Source organism: Megalobrama amblycephala, linkage group LG5, assembly GCF_018812025.1.
Source record: "Megalobrama amblycephala isolate DHTTF-2021 linkage group LG5, ASM1881202v1, whole genome shotgun sequence".
Taxonomy (NCBI): Eukaryota; Metazoa; Chordata; class Actinopteri; order Cypriniformes; family Xenocyprididae; genus Megalobrama; species Megalobrama amblycephala.
In genome coordinates this window covers 24,160,123-24,185,635 of record NC_063048.1, presented here as the reverse complement: position 1 = coordinate 24,185,635, position 25,513 = coordinate 24,160,123, and the positions used below count along the sequence as shown (strand labels likewise).

Sequence of the window (25,513 nt, the reverse complement as noted above, 5' to 3'; positions counted from 1 at the left end):
AGATATCTCTTTTATAGATGTCATCAATGCTTTTGCCTTTCAAGATGTAATTACCGAAATCAAAACAGTCCATAAACTATAAATCCTCACGAAAACTTAAGTCAAGCCAGCTCGCGCGTCAACCTGAGAGATCAGCCTCCTTACCTTAAAGTGTCAAATTTCTCGGTTTCTGGATGGACGGTTTGGCTTGATTGACAAACGCTAACGTTCGGGCATGATTTATATACCATCGACCTGTCCTAAAACGTTAGCAAGCTGTGATCGATTGTTTGGAGATCGCGTGTTTCTCCGTTCGAGAGCGCATTTCCTGTTCACATCCGCGACAAAACAGCTGATTATTTACGAACGAAAGCTCACAGAAACGTGAAAATGGTCTCATTTGAAAGAAATTATTCTAAGCTAAGATGATATAGAGTGACTAATTGAAGCAGCCCTTATCAAAAGTGCGGGGGTCGATTTCTGTCTTTTCAAAACTGCGGGGGTCCTGACCCCCTGTCCCCCGTGCCAACGGCGCCCCTGGAAGCACAACCCTACATGATTGCATTGTGTTTACTGCCCACGTGTGACATGAACGATGTACGGCATCAGGTTCTTTTTGATACAATTATAAAACAAATTAAGGTCCCTTCAACACATATTTTCCTCAAAAAAACCAAGAAAATTAGATTTAAAAAATAAGACTAAACATGTTGAGGTATATAACAATAATTTGTTTTCTGTCTATAAATATATCAAAACAGTTGTTCCCTTGCCTATTAAAACATGTAAATATTAAAGTGTCTTTGGTGTTTCCATGGTTTCTAGAAAATAAAACCAAAGGTAATGCGGGAAACCAAGGGTAACGCGGGTATGACGTATTGACAGGCGACTCCTCACATGTCCCAGAGCCTTGGTTAAAACTGTAATTTTTCTCACGATTTACTAATAGTTTCAAACATTTGGGATAGTACTCAAGTGAACAAAATATATAACACTGGCCTAGTGGTTTTTGGATATTTTACTGCAAAATTCTTACATATTGCACATTTAATGGTAACCTATTATTTACTGAAATGGACTTTTCTCATTTTCTTGTTAAATTCTTTTATGGCATAGGCTACAGCACGAATAAAAATGTAACTTAAATTAAAATTGTTTGTGCATGGGTAAATAATTTGGAAATGAGTGAACTGTTGTTCAGACAATTCACCCTTTGTAGATGACATGACTTTTATTTACACATTGTGTGAATATCATCTATCATTATTTGCACTTGTCTTAGTGTAAACCAGATGTTTTTACACAAAATGCTTCATCTACAACACACTGTAAATATAGTTTAACTTTCTTTTACACATAGTAGTCATTATAGCTGCTGCAGACAAAGATTTCTGAGAACTGGTGGAAAATGCAAAGAAAGCAATTGCTATTGGGTGACTTTACATACAAAAATCACAGATATTAATTAATTTTTATTATATAAATGTTTCTCTTTAATCGGGAAATTGCTAAGAAATCACTTCTCCGCTTCTCTTTTCAGATCTAACATGTTTTCATTAATGCTCAAACAACCACAGATGTTCAGGTATGTTTATTTATCAGTGTAAAGCCTCATTAAATTTTAAAAAAAGTATATATGCAAGAGTATTTTTGCTGTTCAGGATGTTTGGATTATTCACTGTCTTCAGCTGACTCATGAGAGTCTTCAGCTGGCTCATGAGAGTCTTCAGCTGGCTCATGAGAGTCTTCAGCTGACTCATGAGAGTCTTCAGCTGGCTCATGAGAGTCTTCAGCTGGCTCATGAGAGTCTTCAGCTGGCTCATGAGAGTCTTCAGCTGACTCATGAGAGTCTTCAGCTGGCTCATGAGAGTCTTCAGCTGGCTCATGAGAGTCTTCAGCTGGCTCATGAGAGTCTTCAGCTGGCTCATGAGAGTCTTCAGCTGGCTCATGAGAGTCTTCAGCTGACTCATGAGAGTCTTCAGCTGGCTCATGAGAGTCTTCAGCTGGCTCATGAGAGTCTTCAGCTGACTCATGAGAGTCTTCAGCTGACTCATGAGAGTCTTCAGCTGACTCATGAGAGTCTTCAGCTGACTCATGAGAGTCTTCAGCTGACTCATGAGAGTCTTCAGCTGGCTCATGAGAGTCTTCAGCTGACTCATGAGAGTCTTCAGATGGCTCATGAGAGTCTTCAGCTGACTCATGAGAGTCTTCAGCTGACTCATGAGAGTCTTCAGCTGACTCATGAGAGTCTTCATGAGAGTCTTCAGCTGACTCGTGAGAGTCTTCAGCTGGCTCATGAGAGTCTTCAGCTGGCTCATGAGAGTCTTCAGCAACGACTTCAGGAGCAGGCTCTTCATCACTGCTGAAACATACACAAACACAAGGTCATCTATAAATTGTATGTTTACATTTTATAGGTCAAAATAATTCTCAAATTACTGCACAAAGCATTAGTGCTTCTTGAAAACGGCGCATGCAATGTACACTGTAGCTACACATTTCATTGATTTTAAAAACTAGCATAATAATAAGAGACATATCTTCTGTAAAGGTTGTTTGGGATTTTACCTGAGTTCTTCAGTCTCTACGACGTCATTCTCAGTGAATGCTCCAAAGTAATCGACGATGATTCCAGGGGTGGATTCAGGGATGGGTGGGACAGTGTTGTCCTCAGGGATGTGTGCGGCAAAGTTGTCCCCAAACCTTGCACAAAAAAACATAAAGACAAATTAATAGTGTCATAATTTTGGTCATATTCAGCAGAAATAAATTCCAGGGGCCGTATTCACAAAGCATTCACAAGAGGACAAGTCAATTAGACCAAATCACAAACAATCCTAATCCACCCAAAGACACAGTACACCATTGAGGCAATAGCGATAGAGCCTTAGGTGATGGACTTTTTCTTCATAAATGCAATACATTTTGATTTATAGATTTGAATCTACGATGCGCTGCCAAAAAAAAAACTTTAACAAATAAATATTGTCTGATTACCTGTGGCAGTGATTTTCATGAGTTCACACTTATAAATGATTGAATAGAGTAATAAAATATATAATAAGCGTATTTGGTGTACTGTCCAAGGGGATCGAGGGCTCCGAGCTTGGAATTTAGCTGAAACCCAAAGTTCTCCCATATCCCCAGCCGAGACTGAGGGACGGGGTGGTGGAAGGATGCAGAAGTAACCATAGGCGAGTCGACTCTCGTCTGTGTATTTATTCCTCCTCTCGAGCTGATTAAAAAGACCGTTTGAATGTGTTCCTCCCAAACTTTGTTTATAAAAAATAATTTGTTGCTTGAATTCTGCATTCTCTTGAGATGAAGACATCCAAGAGGCGGTCCACAATTAACTGTATATACTAGTTTAATTAGTGACACTTAGCCTACATTTTAAAACCTTTATTTGAATATGGAAACATGACACCTTATTCTACAATATTTCTATGATTAAATCGCTGACTCCTCCCCCATCCAACACAGTCTCACCCCCTACTCGTCAAATGTCTGACGCATGGTCAGTAGACCCTGGCGTCACTTTTTAACGCACTGGGTATACCTTTGGCGTTATTTTTCGACGTGCAGGGTAGTCCGATAGACTTCTATAGAACTCAACAGCGTTGAAATTTGACGTCTTGGGTCAGCACACCGCAACCCGTTGTCTGCCTTATGGGTCGACACTACAATAAATAAAAATAAAAAAGGAATAGGCTACAAAAAATGATTTAGTAAGCATTTTAAGTAAGCATTTTAAGAGTTTTCTTGTCATAGGTAGGACACTGCTGTAATTATAGCATGCTGGATAACGTTTTTATCGGAGGTTTGTTGATTTTAATAAATATATATAATATGCTACGATTGAGTTCAATTAATCTTTTTTTGTTGTTGTTGTTTTATTAAATCCTCTAAATTAATAACGCTGACGTCAACGTATGGGCGATCCCAAGGTCCATTGCGATTTTACACTCGGTAAGTAGAAGGGTTAACGTTAATTAATAGAGATGGATTACACATCAAAAACTGTTGAATCAGGACAAGAAGTTGTGTTTAGAAACTTTAGATTTGTAAGGTGGCCATTTCTGATGACTGTTGATATTTCTGATAAAAATATAGCTTTCTGCACCACATGTGCGGGCTAGCAAAGTTAGCTAATTGAATTCAAGTTCATTTTTGTCGCATATAATCATGTAAGGTACAATTATTGGGGAATGTAAGATTTTCAGTATTACATTAGCCCACAACTATTATCCAACATTATAAATGTTCAGAATGAAGAACGGTGTTGCCAGATTGGTTTGTTTTACAGCCCAATTGTTAAAAATCCACGCAAAATTATATAATGCACAACCAAAATAAATCCATAATTAACAATACAAATTAATTCATAACTACTACATTGTGGCATCACAATTTTTCAATATGAAATAAAACAATTCATATGTATAATGTAATAAGTAGTGCTGTCATAAATTATTGACTGATTCATATATATATATATATATATATATATATATATATATATATATATAGTAGCTTCCAAAATAGGTAAATTAGAAAATATATAACAATGACATGTATGAAAAATGATCGATTATGCCAATAAGTTGTGTTTTGTTTGTTGACGCTGTCTAAAGTGCACTGTAGAAAATGTGTGTGTGTGTGTGTGTGGTGTAGATTTCAAAATGTCTCAAAGGAAGTTCAAGCCTTGCCCTTCCTGCCAAGCACCTAACCAGGTGAGGGAAAGTGGAATAGAGCATTATGTCCAATATTCAAATATGTGGTTTTAATGTTCTACATTTCTCATTATTGGGTCAATTGGACACTAAAGTATGCTCCTACTAAATGACCCTGTATGATATCTGTACTGTGTTACAAAACCGTGATAATGTAAGGCATCTGGTTGATATCAATTTTGATTGCTTGTTTTGCACCAAACGCCAGAGGCAACATTGATTAGAGTAGCCTGGGTGTCTCCTACATCTGCCACTTTCACTGTATGATTATAATAATAATAATCCTGTGTCAGTCTAGAGACGCATATTCTGAATTGCATTGTGCTTCATGTGTTCCTCTCTTTCCTGTATACAGCCAAATTAAACTGTATCTTGATTTGTAATTCTTATCTGTGACTGTGGATCTGATGTCTCACTTTGGTATACTTTTACCAACACAGGTGAGCCGCAAAACCTGCAGCTCTTGTTTCTCACCCATCTCCCAAAAAATCAAAGTAGCTGCCAAAAAAATGACCCTGGACAGGAAGTGGGGGGAAAGGGTCCTAAAAAATAGAAATGCGGGAAGAGTGGTGGACTCTGCCCATATTGCAGTAAGTAGAAATGCTCATATTTCATCAAGCAATATGATTTGTTTCACTTTCATTAATATTGTGTGATAGGGCAAGGGCCTCATTTTACAAAAATAAGTTTAATCTGTCAGTGAATGAATTTGAGGTAGTCATAGATGGCATTGGTGTAACATATTATTTTAATTAATTTGTAATTTGCTTGACATGCATGGAATAGAATGCGCACATGAACGCCATCGGTCTTTATTCAAGAACCGCCAAAATATCTTTATTCAAGAACCGCTATGAAGCCAAAACAATCTCTGTTACCTAAATTATCCGTTTATCACTGTAAAGCCGCTTTGAAGCAATCTACATTGTTAAAAGCGCTATATAAATGAAGATGACTTGACTTGACTTTCTTTTTGACCAGGCGCTCATGTACATTTGTTTACATATACAACTGGCTACATTGTAAATATAACCTTGCTTTAGTACCACACAGGTACTGCAGTATGCGTGTTACTGAAGTCTCTGTCTCTGCTAAAGGCAGATCACAGAATTCAGACCCATAGTCACTATTAAAGACAGTCTTGCATGATTATGTAAGTAGATAACATGCTCCTACTTGCATCTTACACTTATAGTGCCTTGCGCTGCATTATTTTTAGAGAAAGTGCATGACGACGTGGCAAAATAACTCAGGACATGCGTGAAAGCCATGCTGTGTGCAACATATATGTTGTTAAAAGCAAGGCCATATTCCAGGTGTCCTGTTTCAAAGCCACAACTTAAAAAAGCATTTGAATTACTACAGGGGAGATAGTAATGTCGCGTTAAAAGTGGAAAGGATTCAACCATACCTACTGGAGTAAGACCGAGACCAGGTTCTGTAGAGCGGCTGGCTATTTTATGTCCGTTGGTGGCATTCCCAAATTAGTGTTTCTGTTTGTCCCCCAAGCTACATTTGCCGTGGGCAGAGACAGGTAGACCGACCGGGGGGGGGGGGGGGAGTGTTTGGACCAGGTGGATAGGTGGCCATAAAGAGGGAGTCCAGTCAAAATGTATTTTTGTTATCATATTTTGTTTTGTGTGTGTCCAATCAATATAATTATTTTTGAAGGGTGTCAGGACTTTTAGTGTTCCCTTTAGAAACCCAGATTGCTAAATACTAGACCACCAGCATCCAGCACAACATTACATGAATATTGTTTGTATAAAGCAGGGGTTCTCAAACTGTTTGTGCCAAGGACCCTTTGTGTGGTAGAACAATTTCCAAGGACCCCCTCATAATCAAAACAATTAAGCTTTTGCTTGCTACCATTTGTATACTTTGATGCCATTTCTATTCTCTGAAGTTGTGTCCGGGTTCACTATTCCGTGTTTTCTAGCTGGTGTGTACTAACTTGGTCTTTAGTCAACTTTGGATTTTGAATCACTTAATGATGTGGACTGACTCAAACATTTATCCACGTTCATCAGCTATCTTAATGGCAAATAAGCCAAGCTAAGCAGCAGGAAGAACAGTTCATCATGACCTGAGTGAAGTGATTCAAGTGATTCACAACAGATTGACTTGATTAGTCATAATCACAAAAAAGTTAAATGTTAATGTTTTAATTTATTAGTGCATTTATAATCAAGATTTTATATGTAGATTCTAGATCATTACATTGTCATTGATAAGCATTTCTTAACGATAAAGCACAACTTTCTCATTCAAAGCAAATCCACTTTGAGAACCACTGGTATAGAGTACATAGAGTTCACACTTACATCGATTAAACAGAGTAAAGATTATGCGTATTTGGCGTGCTGTCTGGGGGAGGGCTCCGAGCTTGGGATATTTAATGCAATTTTTTTCAATAGGATGGAAGATAATGCAGTGGGAATAACTAATGTTTGCTGTCTGCGTTTATTTATTACAGGTAAAAAAACTAAGTGCATTGGGCTATGTCCCAATTCTATTTTTCGGCAAGAAGGATAAGGCCTCTGGAAAGTGGGTGGCCGATGTGGTGACTCATCTGCCACCCACTGAGGATAACCTAAAAATTGTGGCCACCATGAGAAAGGCCTACAATTTTGTATTGATCAAAGAAGGTAGGATTTGTGTAATTTAAGTCATGACAGTTTTAAACTGGGTTTTTTTATGATGGTGAAATATTGAAAATTAACATACACATACAATATTGTAGGGAACTCCACGACGACATTGCCCGAGCCCCAACCTCAGGCCCAGACCGAGCCCCAGCATCAGGCCCAGACCGAGCCCCAGCCTCAGGCCCAGACCGAGCCCCAGCCTCAGGCCCAGACCGAGCCACAGCATCAGGCCCAGACCGAGCCCCAGCCTCAGGCCCAGACCGAGCCCCAGCCTCAGGCCCAGACCGAGCCACAGCATCAGGCCCAGACCGAGCCCCAGCCTCAGGCCCAGACCGAGCCACAGCCTCAGGCCCAGACCGAGCCCCAGCCTCAGGCCCAGACCGAGCCCCAGCCTCAGGCCCAGACCGAGCCACAGCAGCCTCAGGCCCAGACCAGAGCCACAGCCTCAGGCCCAGACCGAGCCACAGCATCAGTTCTTGGCCCTGGCTGAGTCCCAGCCTCAGGCCCAGGAAAAAGAGACATTTTATCTTTTAGATTTATACCCCGTCTCTCTCCCTGTGAAAGAACAACCCCCCCCCCAAAAAAAGAAAGTGTAAGTGAACTGTGGTCTTAGCACACTATGTATGAATTTCCCCTTTTTGTAATCATTATTCATGAAATTTAAATTTCAGGTGAATTTAAATACAGTCAATTAGTTAATAGTGAGTAATTTTCAGTGGCCAGTCTGATACACAAAGGAGTTTGTCCTCGCATACATACCTTTCAGTACTGAACACACACTCTAGGAGTAAAGCAATGAGCAATACACACTTGAGGAGAGATGAATACACGCGCACACACACACACATCAATAGGCAGCCCAGGTAGCTCCACCCCCACTCCCCCCCCACCCCTTCATTCCAGGAATGATAACTATAACCATAACGATAAAAGCATCCAGACTGACCAACAATAAGCAAAGTCTCGCCTTGTGTTAATAAATGTAATGGCTAAAATGTGATGGGTTCTTATTGGCTGTTAGCTTTTTATCATTCTCAAAATCGCTTTAAAAGTGATCCCCAACAATATTGTTCTCCATGAAGTTATCGTTATAGTTTATCATATTAACGAGAACAATATTTTTTTTATAGTTATCATTCTTGGTGTGAATGGCCCTTAATATGTATTCTTTAGTTATTTAGCTGTATTTTCTGATGTTTTCAAAGTTTGAGGACAATGTTAATGTTCATTTCAAGTTTTTTGACATTTATGGTTAATTAATATTTATTTATTTATTTATTTATTTATTTATTTATTTTTGTCATTTAAGGTTGCCGGAAATGTAGTAGGCAAAAAGTTTTCAAATATGACTCCATAACAGGAAGAAGGATAAATGAGGTAAGAAATATATTTTTCATTAGGCTCTGATCATCTCTCCATTGTCTGTGGCTCATCTGGCATTTCACATATCACAAAATACTGACCATTTAAGCAAGTGGTAATTTGAGTCCATTTAAGTTCAACTGAAGGCCAAGTGGCCTTGCCCCCAAAATGATGATATTCAAAACCTGATTATATGTTTGTGTCTTTCTGTAGGGGCAAGCAGAAGTAAGGGTGAAATGGTTACCTTGCTCTGCATGGTAAGTACTGCTTTATATTGGTTTATATTGCCTTCATAAATGTCCTTTCTGTTTCCACTTTTAACCATCTCATAGGTGGTGGATAAAGGTTGGAACGTAAGGTTGGAATGTATATTGTAGCACACACAAATTTAAATGTACAGGTGGGTCTCAAAGTTTTGCAACCAACAAGCAGCGGTGAGAGAATTGTGATGTCCACTAGGTTTTAAGTCCAGAGTCAATGCAGCCTTCTACCTGGAGATTTTAGAGCATGGTTCCATCTGCTGACAAGCTTTATGTACATGCTGATTTCCTTTACCAGCAGGACTCTGCCCCTGCCACAGTGCCAAAACTGCTAGTAACTGGTTTGCTTAGCATGGTATTGCTGTGCTTAACTCATCACACCTGAACCCCATAGAGAGGACAATGATAGACACCAAACCTAACATTACAGACAACCTCAAGGTCACTATCAAAGCAACCTGGGATTCCATAACACCTCAGCAATGCCATACACTGATGGCCTCCATACCACACCACACTGATGCAGTAATTTGTGCAAAAGTAGCCAGACCAAGTATAGAGTGTATGCATTAACAATTTTTGATAAGTCAGATTTGTAAATTTATTTTCAAAAGGTCGACATTTCTGTATTCCTCTTTATTCTAATATTTTGAGTTGATGATTTATGGTTTTCATGAGCTGTAAGCTGTAATCATCAAGATTAAAACAACAAAAATTGCTTGAAATATTGCACAATATTGTAATTTTGGAGACCCATCTGTATATTAATTACACTGTTGGTTACACTGTTGGTATAGGTTGGATTAAATGCAGTGTCAAATATTGCCTACAGGATTTAGCCACTTGCTCTTTTCAGTACCATGCATAATTGCCCCTGTGTGATTATATTTAGGAAGTAGACATTCACCAATATATTGGCAGAACATCAGTATCGGCCAAGATCATCCTTGTTGACTGATATCGGCTATTGGCTAGTTAACTTTCTATGACTTTATCGATGAGAGTGGCTGATGTTTATCTGTTACATTGCATCAAGCACTATATATGTATAGGTTTGTATAAAAACAATGAAATACAAGACCGTACAATTTTTTTGAAAATATTTATGCTGTGAAACTATATATATAATTTTTTTTTTTTTTTTTTTTTTTTTTTTTTTTTTACTGATACAGTGGAAAAATCTGGGAGGAGACATGGGAGCCGGCCTGCCAGTTCCCACCAGGTGCCAACCATGTGTGACGTCACCCATTGGTCTGTAGTTCAATATGAGTTGAATACCTGCTATGAGTTGTCGAGTTACCCGTTACGGGCACAGCCATCCTGGTTGCGGATGTGACTATTTTAGATGAGAAGGAGGAGCCACGTTACGTTACACACTTTCAATGGTTTCCACCCTAACATGCTGTCATGCTGTTTTTTTTCTTTATTATTGATTTTTGTAAAAAAAAGCTGTGTTCAAATAAATCAAAGTATACCTATATTTCTGTTTGTCTTTCCATTCACCTTGTGGGTTAGCCAATCAGCTGAAATCTTCTTCAACGCGTCAAATGATATATTGCAATATGATGCACAAAAGTATGTAGGAAGGTGGGACATGTTTTCATTTATATTAATTGACACCATTAAGAGACAGTTGATTCCACCAGCTAAACCATATATATTATGGGGAAGCACAGGCGAAGCACTGCTACTTGGGCGCAGAGATATTTGTGGATTTCATCTGTTGCGTGATATCTCTGCGCCCAAGTAGCAGTGCTTCGCCTGTGCTTCCTCATTATATAGTCCCAAGTCAATATCTGCCTAGGAAATCGCCTAGTCTTATTCTGCATCGCTATTTGTATTCATTGTGAATACGCAGGCCAGTAATTAAGTAATTAGGTGTTTTTTTTTTTGGATCACTTTTACTCGGGACATGCTAGCTGGCAACATAGGATTCCATTCATTATGCTAAGCTAAGCTAGCGCCGACCCTGCCAAACTAAAACAATGCATGCACTGAGACAAAAATGTATTTGCCCACATATCTAAATGTATGAAAAAGTTGAATAAGCCCTATTTCTAAAAACGGTGGAATGTTCCTTTAAGGGTCATGGGTTTGATTGTCCATTTCCAACTATCCTTTCACCCTCTGCCTTCTCTGCTATCCCTGGACTGTCCCTGTATTAAAAGCAATGGAATTGCCACAAAAGAAGTCAGTGGTAGTGGAATTGCAATGTTGGATTTCTGGATTTCTATTATGTTTGTATTTTTCTCTTACTCTCTTTGAAGATTGTAATATGCAAAGGCTTGAGGATCTTCTTCGGGATTCAGAGAGCATTGATGGGCAGGATTTTGCTCAGCAGGTGTCAAAGACAGAAAGAGGTCCAACAATGTTGGCAACAGGCGAGGCCACAAAACATTGACAACTTGCTGTCAGCTGAGAACATCTTCCAGATGACATGTAATCACTGTCACGTGAGAGAAGCCATCATTCGTTGTGGGGAATGTTTGCCCTCAGAGTGGTTTTGTGCAGAGTGTGATCAGTTGGTACATAAACACCACACTCTGCACAGTAGGCAAACCAGCATGTATGGCTTTTATAAATACATTCCTCCAACCGAGTTTGTGAAACTCCATGATGGCAAGTACATTGTCTGTGAACAAGGTTGGTGTCTCTTTTTCAATTGATTTGCATTTTTTCAGACAACATTAGTAAATCATGCATTATGTTTTCCAAGTACTTACTCACAATCCAAACATTCTTTAATTTCATCCTGATTGTCTTTTGCTCTTGCAGAGTGTTTGCTGCCAACAGCCTTTCCTCAAATGATATGCTCCTGTGACACTCGTGAGGTTGCCATCTCTGTTGGTAGAGAGTGTGTTTGAAACATTTTTCTTTCTTCTTATCTTTAATCTAGGAAATGCAGCATCCAGTCCGGTTGATGCTCATGGTTTGCAGATCTCCATCGAAGCACTCTTTGTGAGTATTTGTCTGAAGAAGCACTACCTTTACAGACAGAATGGTATGTATTAGTAAATGTAAGTAATGCAAATGCAAATTGAAGATATATTGGTTCTGTTCATTAAATGCCATGGCAGCTCTTTTGTAATAGCATTGTTTTTGCTCTTATTACAGACCGCAACAAAAGGTGTCAGAAGATTAGTCAGAAGATTGCCCAAGAAAAGAAACGCTTGCTAGAAGAGATCCAGAGATACAACCAACAACCTGATGGTGATCTTGTGGACACAATCTCAGTTGTGCAGAAACTCTCCAACAAAGCTGCAGAGAGCATGATCTGGCCTTGGCAGGAACAGAACACAGGTGTTGTATGAAGATTTAACTTTTAGTATTTATTTAAAATGTATCATCATCAAATTTGCTAATTAATGTATAATGTTTTCATTCCTTCAGATGGTGTCGACATTATCACCAAGAAGAAGCTCTTTGACCAATAATGCTTGTCTCACGACTGACAGAAGAAAAACAGATCCTTGTGAAGGAGATGATGCAGCACTGTCAGTACCTTAAGGACTCAGCAGAAAAGGTTCAGTCACTGATGGCCACCATTTCAGTGTGCACACAAACAGCAAGTAAGTCAAACTATCTTGCTTTATGCATTTTAACATTCATAGGTCAAACTATTTTCAAGTGAAAAGCAATCATGCCAGTATTGGCTCAAAAACTAAGAATAAATAGCCTTCAAAGATTATTTTAATTTGATAATTTGATTTTGTATTGAAGATTCGTCTTAACATAAATAAGCTCTCTCTGATTTAATGTTTAGTGTGACGGTAATTCCATTATTCTTCATGTGTGGACTTATAGGCTATACGAATGGATTCACAGAGGAGGGGTCCAAGGGCCTCATCAGTCTACTTAAGAGAAGACTGCAAGACCTCAGACTCAGACAGCAGACTGTAGCATGCACATACAGAGGCCAACTCCTAGGCTGGTGGAAGAGGAGGAAGGGGAAATGGATGAAGAATTGGATTGGCTATGTGACATCAGCTATGATGATTATGATGATGATGATGCAGAGTTGGGGACTCGAATCAGACTCAGGTCACAGTTGTAATCACTTTTGCTTTGACTTGTACTTTGATGATTTGAAAAGGTTTCTAAAGTCTTGACAAAAGTCTTGACTGTCATTTTGTAAATTAGTTCAATTGCTACATATGTTCTCATATTCTACTCTCTTTTATGTTACTGGAATTGTGATAGTCATGGTTATGTATGCAACTGATAATGTCTGTAAATACTTGCTGATAACTGTATATATGTAAACAGAAATACAAATGTGATTTGTCATCTGACTATTGAGTTGACTTTGGCTCATCAACCCTTAGGATAAGAGAGAACTGGGAACTTTCAGATTCAACCTGAACTACCAACATTTTGGAACATTAGAGGTCACAGCAGGTCCCATATTAAGATGTACGAAACTTACATACTGATTACATACAGTAATCATTTATTACTGTACAGATTACATACATACATACAGATTACTTTGAAATGCACTGAATACAAACAACGTGACAATATTAGTAATCAGTTATGCAATATACATTTTAGCAACAACCCAAGCCCATGCAAAGTAAAGGTAATGACCATATCCATCTGGACAAGTGGAAAGATGAACCGGTAACACTTACAAATACAATACAGGTACACTAATATGCATTAATTCATGCATACCTAATGCACAGATAATCATGAGTTAATGTATGACTCATTAAGAACTAAACCATTTATTAATGATCACTGCATCAGCAACTAACGAACATTCTATATGATTCATAGATTAAATAATATATGAATTGCTGTTAATTAAATATGACATCGTGTTAAATCTCAAATAACATTATATTAACTAATAATGTAAATTAATGTGTTAATTATCACAATGGGTCAAAGCCATGCATTTCAACTTTCAGTTGTCTGATTTAATTAATCATTAGCTAACGATTTGCAAAAGCATCATGTTATGACTTTACTTGTTGAGGCACATGACTATTAACTAATTTAAAATTAATTCAAAAGCCATAACCACAAAGACATATGACTCAACAATTAGTTAATGACCAGCACAATTGTATTTTGCAAATATAAACAAAGTTATAATTTCATGCTCAACAAAAATTGGGACAGAGGCATGTTTACCATTGTGTTACATCACCTTTCCTTTTTATAACACTTTCTAATCGTTTGGGAAGCCACGCTGTTGTTAAATACAGAGGATGCAACAGGCCTACGGTATGTGTACCATCATAGCAGCATTAACATAAATAGTTATGCTTATAAGCCATGTGTGTGTCCCAAACAGAAATACGTGTGTGTGTGTGTGTGTGTGTGTGTGTGTGTATACTTGTTTATATTACATTGTGGGGACCAGCCAGCGGTCCCCACAATGTAAATGGATTAATAAACATACTAAATGATGTTTTTGTGAGAAAGTAAAAGTGTGCACAGTTTCCTGTGATGGTTAGGTTTAGGGTTAGGGGTAGTGTAGGGGGATAGAAAATACGGTTTGTACAGTATAAAATGCATTATGCCTATGGAAAGTCCCCACAATTCACAAAAACGTGTGTGTGTGTGTGTGTGTGTGTGTGTGTGTGTGTGTGTGTGTGTGTGTGTGTGTGTGTTTTTCTAGCCTGGTGGGGTGTGTGTGTGTGGACAAGGTATTCCTCATGTTGTGGGGTCATTAATTAATCTGTTTACACATTCAGAAACAAACAAACAAACAAACATGTTCATTTTATATATTGACACCTCAAAGTGCTCTCTGAAACTAGACCTGAGATGGCCTTATGTCCATGAAATGAGAAAATTAAAATTTTGTTGTACAGCTAAACCAAATACATTTTTGGAAAGGTCTTGACCTGGAGAGTAACATATGTTAATATAAAAATTCTATATAGCTCCTACTTTGAAATACTGACCTTTGAAACTTCACCTTGGTGCATGTTTGAAGGCTTATAATTCAGCAACAAAAGGGGCTACATATATGGGATAAACTGGTATAGAGAGCTCTTGACCTCAGCTATCATACTGAGGTATATACAGTATAGGCAACAACTAGGGGCGCTGTCAAATATGGTTAAAATGTATTTAAACCCACTTAACAATTACATATTTAAAATCTGATTACATAGATGTGTTTACCATACCCCTAAACCCCTCACTATACTTTCAACTAACTATTTACAACCTCAAATTCTAAGGAAAATACAAATTTGGTAAAAACTACAATTCCCAATAGCCACACCATGCAGCTTGATACAAATGAGCACTACAGTTGTAGTTCTTTCGGTTTGCAAATTAGGGTTGTAAACTAGGGTTGTAAAAAGATATATCTACTGAATATATCAAATATCTAGTGCAGTCAAACTAGTAATTACACTGCATTTAGATAATCTGTGTTAACAAAAATTTAAAATGTTGGTTTATTTCAGATATTTTAGCCAAACAGTAGAACGCGCAAACTCCGCCCACAACACGAGGCACTTCCATAACCTTCAGCTACAAAAAAGAAAAAAAAACATATTTCTCAGAATCGAAGGAGAAATTATTAAATGTGATAGCATTAACATGAACATATCGTATTGTTGACTTATCATATTGTTTTTTTCTGTGGAGAAATGTTATAAATATAATTATATATAAAGTGAAGAAAATACTTCCGGGCGGAAGTACGTAATGCAAGCTACGTGGTTTCAGCTGCGTCAATAGCAACCGCCATAGCAACGAAAGATAATCTTCGTTCAATGAATGTATATTATCTGTATCTTTAGTTTTGTAAAAATAAAATGCACATTTCTCACTACAAAGCAGCCAATTGGAAAAGGAAGAGAAAACTACGAGAAAAGTTGCTCATCTAACGTTACATAGGCCTGGATCTGGAGCATTTCAAGCCAATAACGCCTAACGTTAACTGTTATGTCAGAACCTACTGTATGTGACACACTGTCTGGCTGATTATGACAGTAAAATCATTGTATTAATAATTTATTAAGTACTATTACTTTTTTTATTGACTTCTCAGGTGTGCTGACAATGGTTGAAAACATGGCTATAACTCATGGGAAAGCTGTTTTGTAGTCAATACACTTAAATGTTCCTTTTTATTTGTTACAAACTTATATAGTGTGTAGCAGTAAACTTCATTTACACATGGAAAACATATTGAGGGCAAGCTCCATTTTACAAACGTGTCTTTTTTTTTTTTTTTTTCCAAAAACAGTGTAGATACAAGAATATGGTTAGTGTCAACTGTAAGGTTATTCATAACACCAAAGCTGGCTATACCTTGAGTACTACAAGGCTTTAAAATGTTACTTAGACAGCAGCTTGTACGAAAACAGTGTTTATTGTCCAAAATTAAGGAAACATTTTGAATAATGAAGCAGAGATTTATAAACAAATAATTTTTATTTACAACATTAGAAGAACAGTAGAACTTTATTGTTGTCCACATGGCCACATTTTTTTGTTTCTTGGAACCAGCAATGTGACAACAGTCATTTTAGCAGACCTTCTTCTATGACACAGTCATTCCTATGTTCCCAAGATGGGGGCCAGGCCTTTAGGCTGAAAGAAATGGCATTTCATTTCTGAAATATGTTAAATATAAGGATGGCCTCTGTTAAACCTGTTAAGCTTCTACAGATTTCCCTGATAGAATGGGGTGGAGAAAGCAGAACGCTGAAGAGAATTTATATTTATATCCAAAATATAATTGTCACTTTGTAATGACATTTTTAAACTGTTTACATTACAAAGATTTGTATATCAGAAATATATGAATGTATGAAAGCGGGCATGCGCGTCACTCAGCAGAAAAAGGGAGAAAGGAAAAAGAGACGCTGTACGGATGATAAGCCAGTTGAGATTGTGTGTGTACGTTCTTGAGAACCGTAAGTCGTATAACTTATGTTGTCAGTTCATTTAAGCCTGGTCTTGCAAATTTAAATTAAGTTAACTGGTGATTTTTTTGGACCTGCCCCCACTGCTAAAAAACCTAAAAAACTAAAAAGGAAACACTGACAAATATAAGGAATCAAAACAAAAGTGAGTTAATGCTCATTTCTCACTTTGAGAGCTCCTCATACTCAGTCGTCTGACAGTTCAGAATCACTGTCGTATCCATCCCAATCATTCTGGAAGTCCATACTTGTTCCAGTCAAAACTTGAGCATAACAGTCTCTTGCATGCTTCATCATTCTGGTGACTTCTTGCTTTTTTCTCAAAGTTAAGCTGAGGAAACCCTTGATCCCTTCTTCGTTTAGAGCCCACAGCTCACCTTATGGGAGTAAAACAAAAAATTATCAGAAAAAAAAATTACAATGTACAGTATAGTATTACAACACATTACTTAAATACGTACTTTTCAATGCCTCACTGGAAAGCTGGCATGACATCTCCTTGAGTGTGTCTGCACGAGTGGAGAGAGATTTCCAATGCTTTGCCATCTCAGAAAGAACAATCTTCTTCTCCTCCTCAAGTCTCCTTATTGCCATCACAACATCAAACGCCTTCCTCTTGGTTTTCAAATCTACAGCGTCTGGGATACAGTTGTGGAAAATAAGTGAATTGTAAGTATTTTTCAAAGAATTTCTGAAATAATCTGTGATAAGGCATAATTGGTTTTGTGCTACTATGTGAATCAAACAAAATTGTCAACAGATTTGTGTACATACCACGATGTGAAAGTTGCCATGGCCAAACTGTCTCGTCAGAGAGAATGATGTCAAAGGCGATTCTTTCTGTATCTGGAACCATACTGTTGTATTTTTCAACAACAGAGCTAAGAATGGCCTTCTCCTCTCTGATTTTGCGCCGAATCCGGGCCCGACCTTTGCTGCCATCGGTGTCTTTGTAAAGGCGCTGGGACCTTCTTTTAATGCTGGCCACCAGCACCTCCATTCTACTGGTCACCGCGTCAAGATCGGCATTCTTTTGGGATGTTGTTGCTGAGAAGAAAAGAAATGCAAACATTTTGCTTACATTTTCATGACAGTAACTGAAATGAGCTAAGTCTCAATGTAACAGAATGCCACAGGGAAATCATAAGGATTATCCCTCTTTGCTTCCTTTTTTTTCTTTATAAAAGAAAAGCTCCTGGAGGAAGGACAGGTGAGTCTCAATAATCATTTCATATTTCTTAGCGTGTATAGGAAGTATGTAACAGGGTACCAAAGAAAATGACAACGTAGCCAAGATAGGATCCGCTAACTGCGAGAAATGTCCAATGTTCCAACTTTTGGACTGTGAACCATTCAGGTACTTTCAGGGCACTTTGTTTCGGCATGATTTCCAGTGTGCATGCACTACATACTACAATTTGACATTTTAATTGCATAAGTACATGACCAAGAAAACATTGTATGTATGATTTCATTTTAAAACAGTAATTACTTGCAGAAGCATGTCTCCCATTATTCTGCAGAACTGAGACATTAAAGTAATAGTATAACTCTCACCTTCTGCCCACTCCTTAATATCAGTGACCCAGCCCTCAACTTCAACCTGTGTCACTGCCAGCTGGATTCTCATGCTTTCCAGGTCCTGAAGTTGGCTCTCCAGGCGTTTTGTGGCCTTAAATAACAAAAAAAGGAAATGAAAGAAGAAAAATGTTATACCTACAAAAATATACAATAGAAGGTATTTACAATATAAGAAAATAACAATACTCATCTCTACCTTCTGATATCGGCAGGCAAGTGAAGTAGCCAAGTTCTTAAACTTTTGCTGATTCCAGCGCATGGCCATCAGTGTAAGCATGTCTGTACGTCCTGCAAAAAAAAAAAAAAAAAAAAAAAAATACACTAATCTGTGTTGTACCACATGTCCCTCACTGGCTACAATTTTCTTGTAACACTTTCAATCTAAGTAGTCCAGTGTGTGGTTACCTTACCTGCTTTGGACATGTGCTTCGTGGTCACAGCAATCCTAGAGAGGAAGGCGTTACACTGCTCAACCTCCTCCCCAAGTGTCAATCCGGCCCCTTGCTGGTAAGCTCCACTCCATTTAACCTATTAAAGAAAATACTTAAAAGCTGCCAACATACCTTTGCAGGTGTTTAGGGACAGTCAATGACATGGTAATGTTTTCTTACCTCACATTTAAAATCATGGGCTTTGGCATGAAACACTGAGAGAAACGGTTTCATGCTAAGTAGGTGCTGGAGCTCCGGGCAGCTTTTTGCCACTTTGTTGAGGTAGGGCCAGTACTTGCAGGTTACATCCATGGCAAAAAAGCTTATTGGCTTATTTGCCAGCTTGTTCTGCAGGTAGAGGGGATAAGCATAGATTTCTCCCCTGAACATGTTGAGAGCGCCAAGAAAAACTCCATGTCGACAGACTGCAAGCTCAAGTCCCTCCTCATCAATTTTACTTGAGGATCTCTGAGACGTTTCCCTGGCAGCTGACCACTCCCCTCCACAGACACCTCTTCCAGAGACCTACAACATGGAAAAAGGTTAATATAAATAGTCACCCAAACAATGTCAACTGTAAGATGTTATTGGTGGTGTTTTTAGAAATATTGTACAACAAGTTTACATGGTTGGTGGTAGAATGAATGTAATCCACAAATCTCTCTACTTCATCATCTTTTGCAATGAAGATGCCATCAAATAAGGCTTGTTCTTCAGATCTAAATGAAAGAAAGGTACACATTGACCTTCAATATGACACAGCAAAGGTTACTTTAACAACAGTGCAAATTACACACATTTTGTAAGTACCTTGCTGCATTCTTAAAGCGGTAGTGCTTGCGATTTCCATCCACAGAAACAGCAAGCATGTCTGGGGTGCACGCAGGACAGACAAAATGCTCCTCCCTGCAGATCTTATCCACCTCAAATCTAACAGCCTCCCACTCCAAAAAGCTTTTTCTGAAGCTGTCTGCTGTGATCTTCCCAGTCTGTTTCAGAACAGTAAAACATGTCAACATAATTCACAGTAAAGTTAACTAAAGTTAATAAGGTCAAAGGTGACACCAAATCCTCCAGCATCGAGCCTCCACAGGCAGCTGCTCATCACAGGCAGCCCAGTGCATCATTGGAAATCTTTTGGAAAACATCACGACCAAAGTCTCCAAAAAAAAAAAAAAAAAAAAAGACAAATTCCACAGCAAACTCAACTCCCACTGCAAACTTAACCAACCATGTCTTTATGGACCTATTTTTTTTTTTTCTGAATGCAAACTGCATGACTAGAATGTGACAAGGACATCACTACTTGATCTTATACAACAGGTCTAATGTTTTGAGTGATTGAGTTGATAAATTGCTCCAATACTTTTGTACATGTAGTGTACGAATTTAGATTTTTTACTGAGCGGTAGTTTTTACACAAAGACTTTGAATCTTAGATGATGTTCTATAGATGTATCAAGTACAGCTGAATCACTGTGTTTTGATATCATCAACATGCTCCAATTATAATAATCAATGTGCTGATAATGTCACCATAGTCATTCTGCGATACACGTCAATACTAGTACTAGTTGTTAGTGATTCCCACCACTAATACTCACACGGCCAAATCGGACAGTTCGTTGATCAAGCATTCTTAAAAATGCTTGGCAGGACAGTCCTGGTGCTGCCATCTTCAACTCTTCATATGAACAAAACACATCTGTAGCGTACACCGTGGAAAAGTGAAGGGTAGCAGGCCAGTAGTCATTTCGGACCAGGTCATCCACTCCAGCGCTCCAAGTGGCTTTGCATGCCTCGCATTTCATCTCAGGCATACTGAGATCATATCGTCCTGGAAAAATCAAGAACACATTGGATTATGCACAACAAATGCATTGGGAACTAGAGGCACCTCCCACATGTCCCGACACAAAAGACTGCAGCGCGGGACAGGTTTTGAAAGCTCTATGCGGGACTGGCCGGGATGAGACAGGTGTGTTTGCTGGTGCGGGAGGAACAGATGATTCACTGCACTTCTGCAAATGAAATATGTGTTTAAAACAACATATACAAATGAGAAAGTAGTGTATGTAATTATAGTTCAGCTAGATAATCTATTAGGCAGCAATAAAAAAAAAAGATAAAAAAGGGGTTTAAGCAGCCTAACTGACAGTGTTGTTTACGTGGTTTCAATTCTTTCCTGCTGCTCTGTTGTTGAAACTTGAAATTGAAAGCATGACAGAAGAAGAGGACACCACTGGGCTACTTCAGATATTTGTGAATTTCTAAAGAAAAGTAGCCTACATTACTATCACCCATGTAGTACATTCAGAACCAAGAAACTTAAAATCAGACATCTGGCAGTCTTTCTCAGTTGTCAAGTGCCTCTTTCGTGAGACAGAACACAAAACTGAACATCCCTCCTGCCTATCCTGCGGTCTTTCACAGGCGGGAGATGCACATAAGGTTATAGATGCGGGCGGGAGCGGGACTAAACCGTCACATTATTGCGGAACGGGACAGAATATTGTGGGAACGGGGGGATGCAGGACTGAAAACCCTGCCCAGCTCAGACCACTATAGGGAACATTTGAATAGAAATAGATCAGGACACATTTACAAAGCCAATAGCACAGCCTTGTTTTTTTATTCAAATAGGACAATGAAAAGTGGCAGGAAGCGAGTGGGAGAGCCCTATGGGGTGGAATCAGGTTAAAGTCCAACCCAGGTCCCTATCAGCACTTTGCCCACAATGTGATATGGACGCTACAGCCACTTGATTGGGAATGTTCCCTTAAGTTCATTTTATTCTTACCATTCATTGTAACCACAGCAACAACTTTTCCTGGGTTGACACTCAACGATCCTGGAGAACAACTACATATTTTCTCGGGCATCTCCAACGGCACAATACACACTGAAAGACACATCATATGCAGGGATTAAAGACATGCATCATCCTATGTACTAACTGGGAAGTATTCTGTAATGATTTTTTTTTTTTTTTTTTTTTTTTTTTAAATCAATGATTTGAAAAGCTTTAAAAGATAAAAGGTCATTAAGTGTGTTTCAGAGAAAGTACTCAACAGATTCCTGTGAAGCCTATTATACTGTGAAGTTATTTAAATAAACTGAGAATGGGACTAGGGCTGCACAATATATAATTGCGCTTTTTCTGACAGATAAAGCGATTACCATTTCCAATGATTTTTTAATGTGAATGATTTGATTCAGTTCAATATTCCAAATGTCTCTTTAATTTGTGCCACCTCTTATAGGGAAGCACAGCCAGTGTACAAGAAGACAAACACCCACTGACCGACTGAAGTTCACCAATCAGAATTTTTGTACCCTTCACGCATTACGCACACCCACCAACCAGAAGTTGCACAGTCAAGGAGGATGACGTGAATATAAAAGTCAAATGTCACCTATTCATGGTTATTTGCAGATTTTACCATTAGGCAGTTGCATTGGATCATATTTGCAATTACGATTGCAATAATTGTGCAGCCCTAAATGGGACACTCAAAAAAAAAAAAAAAAAGAAAGAAATACAGCTTACCACACTGGGAAAGAGCCCTCTCCACGACACAGGTTGTTGGAGGCAATGGCTGAAAGAATCCAGCTATTGTTGCATCCCTGTTGTGGAACACGTGGTTTCGGTGTATACTAACATCACAATCAGCACAGAAGAATGGTTGTGGTCGGCAGTCACGACAACGGACAGCAGCTGGACTGCTGCCACATTGTTGGCAGATCTGAGTTGTCGCATTTTGTTGTGCCACCATGGTATTCACCAGACAGGGTCTCTCTTTCTCCCACCTCTCTGAGAGGAGACTTTTTCGAGTAGACCAGTCTGAGGAAGCTCGTGGTGGTGCTGGTGCCGTTTCCTGATCATCCAAGTCATCACCCTGTGAGTGGTTTAGCTCTTCAAGGAAAGTCTCTGTTAAAATAGTACATCGTATTTAAAAACAATTTTCTACACTATCAAAGTGTGCAACATGGATGTTGTCGGCTATTCTGACGCAAAAACATGTAATTTACATTCTAATTATTAGAATCTATAAACATAATGAACTAATAGAGACAAAATAAAGAACATACCAACAGTGTCAGGAGGACAGTAGTTGGTCATCTCAATGCTGCTGTCCAACATCCTAGTATGAGCACCAGTCTTACGACTGTAGCTGTGACTAGTAGCTGTAGCAGAAAATAAAACCCAAATCAACCTTTAAAGCATTACAATTCCATAGATTTTGACAAGCTCATTTTATTCCACACAATGATACAAACTTCTATTGGCCCAATTTCGTTGTCTATACCACTTTGGATGAGTATGTAATAAAAACCTCATATCTCATACCAGACACGTTACTGATTCGTGTATTCAATCCCAAGTGGTAAAACAATCTATATCTCCGTTTTAGATATATGTGAAAAATCACAGGAGTTCTCCTTTAAGTAATATGACTGAAAAAAGAAAACTGACCTGTTTGGTTTCGGGATGATCTTGGTCTGTCATAGACAACATTTCCATCACTGTCTCTCTTCAGCCACCTGACAGGTTGATGGCTGGTGGATGGTGGAGCCTTCTGGACTGGTTGATGGCTGGTGGATGGTGCTGCCTCCTGTTCTCCCGGCATCTTATTGATGAAATCTTCCAAGGTCTTGAGTTCATAATTTAATTTAGAATGTTCAACAAGCTCATCAAGCTCATTAAGGACCTGTTCGAAATTGGAATGGTCACTCATGATGAACAAGGACAAACAAGACAACACTAAAGGGATAGGGGGAAGAGCAAAAGAGCAAGAACAACAGAGAACCAGATGGACTGACAACAATTAACTAGACAAACGTGGCTCTAAAAAGTGCCTTTGTTTTTGCTTTGTAACGAAGCTGAAGTTTTAAAGTAAATGATGAAGGGACTAGGGGACCTGTTGAGAGAAGGGAAAGAATATAAATTCAGATTTGAAGATCATGCTACATACAACTACAAAAATACTTAAGAACTTGAGAAAACGTTGGTCTAGTTTGCCCATGCTTTGGTATGTGGTGGAGGAGGTCTGTGGGTGCTTATATAAATATTAGGCCAGAATACTGTAGGGCTGGGTGTTGCCTTGCAAACTCACAATACAATATCTCACTAGATATGGATGGACTGATCTTGACACTCATGGCTGATATTGATACCAACCATTCACAATGCCAGTTTGGTTGATAATCAGTGCCATTTTTAAATCTGTTTATGTTATTAATTATACTTTTGTATTAACAAGGAAACACATTTCTTTAACTGGATTATTTCCTTTTCCCTGTGATGATTTTAATCAAAAACCTCCCTCAGCATTCATAGTAGTTTAGAATACAAGCTTTTAGTTAACACTGATTTAATTTGTTAATGTGCTTTATTTTCATGTCTATGCTTTCATTAGTACAGTTATAAGTTACACTGACTAGCATGTGTATAAATGGGCACAAAACACTGGGCAAAGAGCAACGACACACAACCACAAGAAGAATCCCAACGCAGACATACATTACAGCTAACACTTACAGTATGTCTCATTATGAAAATCTTACATTCCCCAATAATTGTACCTTACATGATTATATGCGACAAAAATGAACTTGAATTCAATTAGCTAACTTTGCTAGCCCGCACATGTGGTGCAGAAAGCTATATTTTTATCAGAAATATCATCAGAAATATCAACAGTCATCAGAAATGGCCACCTTACAAATCTAAAGTTTCTAAACACAACTTCTTGTCCTGATTCAACAGTTTTTGATGTGTAATCCATCTCTATTAATTAACGTTAACCCTTCTACTTACCGAGTGTAAAATCGCAATGGACCTTGGGATCGCCCATACGTTCACGTCAGCGTTATTAATTTAGAGGATTTAATAAAACAACAACAACAAAAAAAGATTAATTGAACTCAATCGTAGCATATTATATATATTTATTAAAATCAACAAACCTCCGATAAAAACGTTATCCAGCCTGCTATAATTACAGCAGTGTCCTACCTATGACAAGAAAACTCTTAAAATGCTTACTTAAAATGCTTACTAAATCATTTTTTGTAGCCTATTCCTTTTTTATTTTTATTTATTGTAGTGTCGACCCATAAGGCAGACAACGGGTTGCGGTGTGCTGACCCAAGACGTCAAATTTCAACGCTGTTGAGTTCTATAGAAGTCTATCGGACTACCCTGCACGTCGAAAAATAACGCCAAAGGTATACCCAGTGCGTTAAAAAGTGACGCCAGGGTCTACTGACCATGCGTCAGACATTTGACGAGTAGGGGGTGAGACTGTGTTGCCCCATCAGCCAATCACTGTGTCTATACTCCATAGCAATGAGGTCAACCCTGCTCTTACTCTTAGCTTAAGACTTCAGTCTAGTAAAACTCTTAGCTAAGAACTTTTACTGCTATTTAGGAGAACTCTTAGTGGTAAGATAAAATGTTTTGTGAATACGGCCCCAGATTTCTAAGAGAAAGTTGGAATTACATTTTCAGTAACACTTTAAGCTACAATAAGGTTTATTAGTTAACTACATTAGTTAACATGAACTAATAATGAACTGCACTTATACAGCAATTATTAATCTTTGTTAATG

The 25,513-nt window shown here is 38.4% G+C and overlaps 3 protein-coding genes across 6 annotated transcripts in view; 1 reads left to right on the top strand and 2 right to left on the bottom strand.

Annotated features, from left to right (window-relative positions):
- Window positions 1–1,549: 1,549 nt before the first annotated feature.
- Window positions 1,550–25,513, bottom strand: part of LOC125268834 (chitin biosynthesis protein CHS5-like) — a 29,945-nt gene continuing 5,981 nt past the window's right edge. The window contains exons 4-5 of the mRNA XM_048191370.1: window positions 2,548–2,682; window positions 1,550–2,341 (exon numbers count right to left, since the gene is read on the bottom strand). Coding sequence (XP_048047327.1) covers window positions 1,651–2,341; window positions 2,548–2,682 — 826 coding nt within the window. The 3' untranslated portion in view covers window positions 1,550–1,650. The remainder of the gene's footprint in view (window positions 2,342–2,547; window positions 2,683–25,513) is intronic.
- Window positions 3,339–13,275, top strand: LOC125268836 (proteoglycan 4-like). 3 transcript variants are annotated; one of them, XM_048191375.1, is made up of 11 exons: window positions 3,339–3,948; window positions 4,654–4,712; window positions 5,153–5,302; window positions 7,189–7,360; window positions 7,456–7,952; window positions 8,670–8,737; window positions 8,936–8,979; window positions 10,155–11,940; window positions 12,097–12,282; window positions 12,373–12,551; window positions 12,787–13,275. In XM_048191375.1, the coding sequence occupies exons 1-5, from the start codon at window positions 3,912–3,914 to the stop codon at window positions 7,848–7,850; spliced, it is 813 nt and encodes a 270-aa protein (XP_048047332.1). In that variant the 5' UTR covers window positions 3,339–3,911; the 3' UTR covers window positions 7,851–7,952; window positions 8,670–8,737; window positions 8,936–8,979; window positions 10,155–11,940; window positions 12,097–12,282; window positions 12,373–12,551; window positions 12,787–13,275. The 3 variants fall into 3 exon arrangements, with proteins under 3 accessions (XP_048047332.1, XP_048047331.1, XP_048047333.1); XM_048191374.1 differs by having other exon boundaries at window positions 10,155–11,983; XM_048191376.1 differs by lacking the exons at window positions 10,155–11,940; window positions 12,097–12,282; window positions 12,373–12,551; window positions 12,787–13,275 and adding an exon at window positions 9,875–10,145.
- Window positions 15,725–25,446, bottom strand: LOC125268833. 2 transcript variants are annotated; one of them, XM_048191368.1, is made up of 15 exons: window positions 24,720–25,446; window positions 23,376–23,820; window positions 22,991–23,086; window positions 22,449–22,829; window positions 21,699–21,800; window positions 20,503–20,735; window positions 19,709–19,887; window positions 19,524–19,617; window positions 19,079–19,423; window positions 18,878–18,995; window positions 18,664–18,755; window positions 18,444–18,558; window positions 17,661–17,933; window positions 17,348–17,524; window positions 15,725–17,263 (listed from the first exon to the last, which is right to left on the bottom strand). In XM_048191368.1, exons 2-15 carry the CDS (start codon window positions 23,635–23,637, stop codon window positions 17,073–17,075), a joined length of 2,658 nt encoding a protein of 885 aa, XP_048047325.1. In that variant the 5' UTR covers window positions 23,638–23,820; window positions 24,720–25,446; the 3' UTR covers window positions 15,725–17,072. The 2 variants fall into 2 exon arrangements, with proteins under 2 accessions (XP_048047325.1, XP_048047326.1); XM_048191369.1 differs by lacking the exon at window positions 24,720–25,446 and having other exon boundaries at window positions 15,725–16,551; window positions 17,055–17,263; window positions 23,376–24,696.

Excerpts from the sequence above, each read along its gene's own strand:
- LOC125268836 (XM_048191375.1), top strand. The coding sequence starts at position 3,912 with ATGGGCGATCCCAAGGTCCATTGCGATTTTACACTCG. Across the intron at positions 3,949-4,653 it reads CCATTGCGATTTTACACTCG|ATTTCAAAATGTCTCAAAGG; the intron begins GTAAGTAGAAGG and ends TGTGTGGTGTAG. Across the intron at positions 5,303-7,188 it reads TGGACTCTGCCCATATTGCA|GTAAAAAAACTAAGTGCATT; the intron begins GTAAGTAGAAAT and ends TATTTATTACAG.
- LOC125268833 (XM_048191368.1), bottom strand. The coding sequence starts at position 23,637 with ATGAGTGACCATTCCAATTTCGAACAGGTCCTTAATGAGCTTGATGAG. Across the intron at positions 19,424-19,523 it reads TTCATTCTACCACCAACCAT|GTCTCTGGAAGAGGTGTCTG; the intron begins GTAAACTTGTTG and ends TCCATGTTGTAG. Across the intron at positions 18,559-18,663 it reads TTGCCTGCCGATATCAGAAG|GCCACAAAACGCCTGGAGAG; the intron begins GTAGAGATGAGT and ends TTGTTATTTAAG.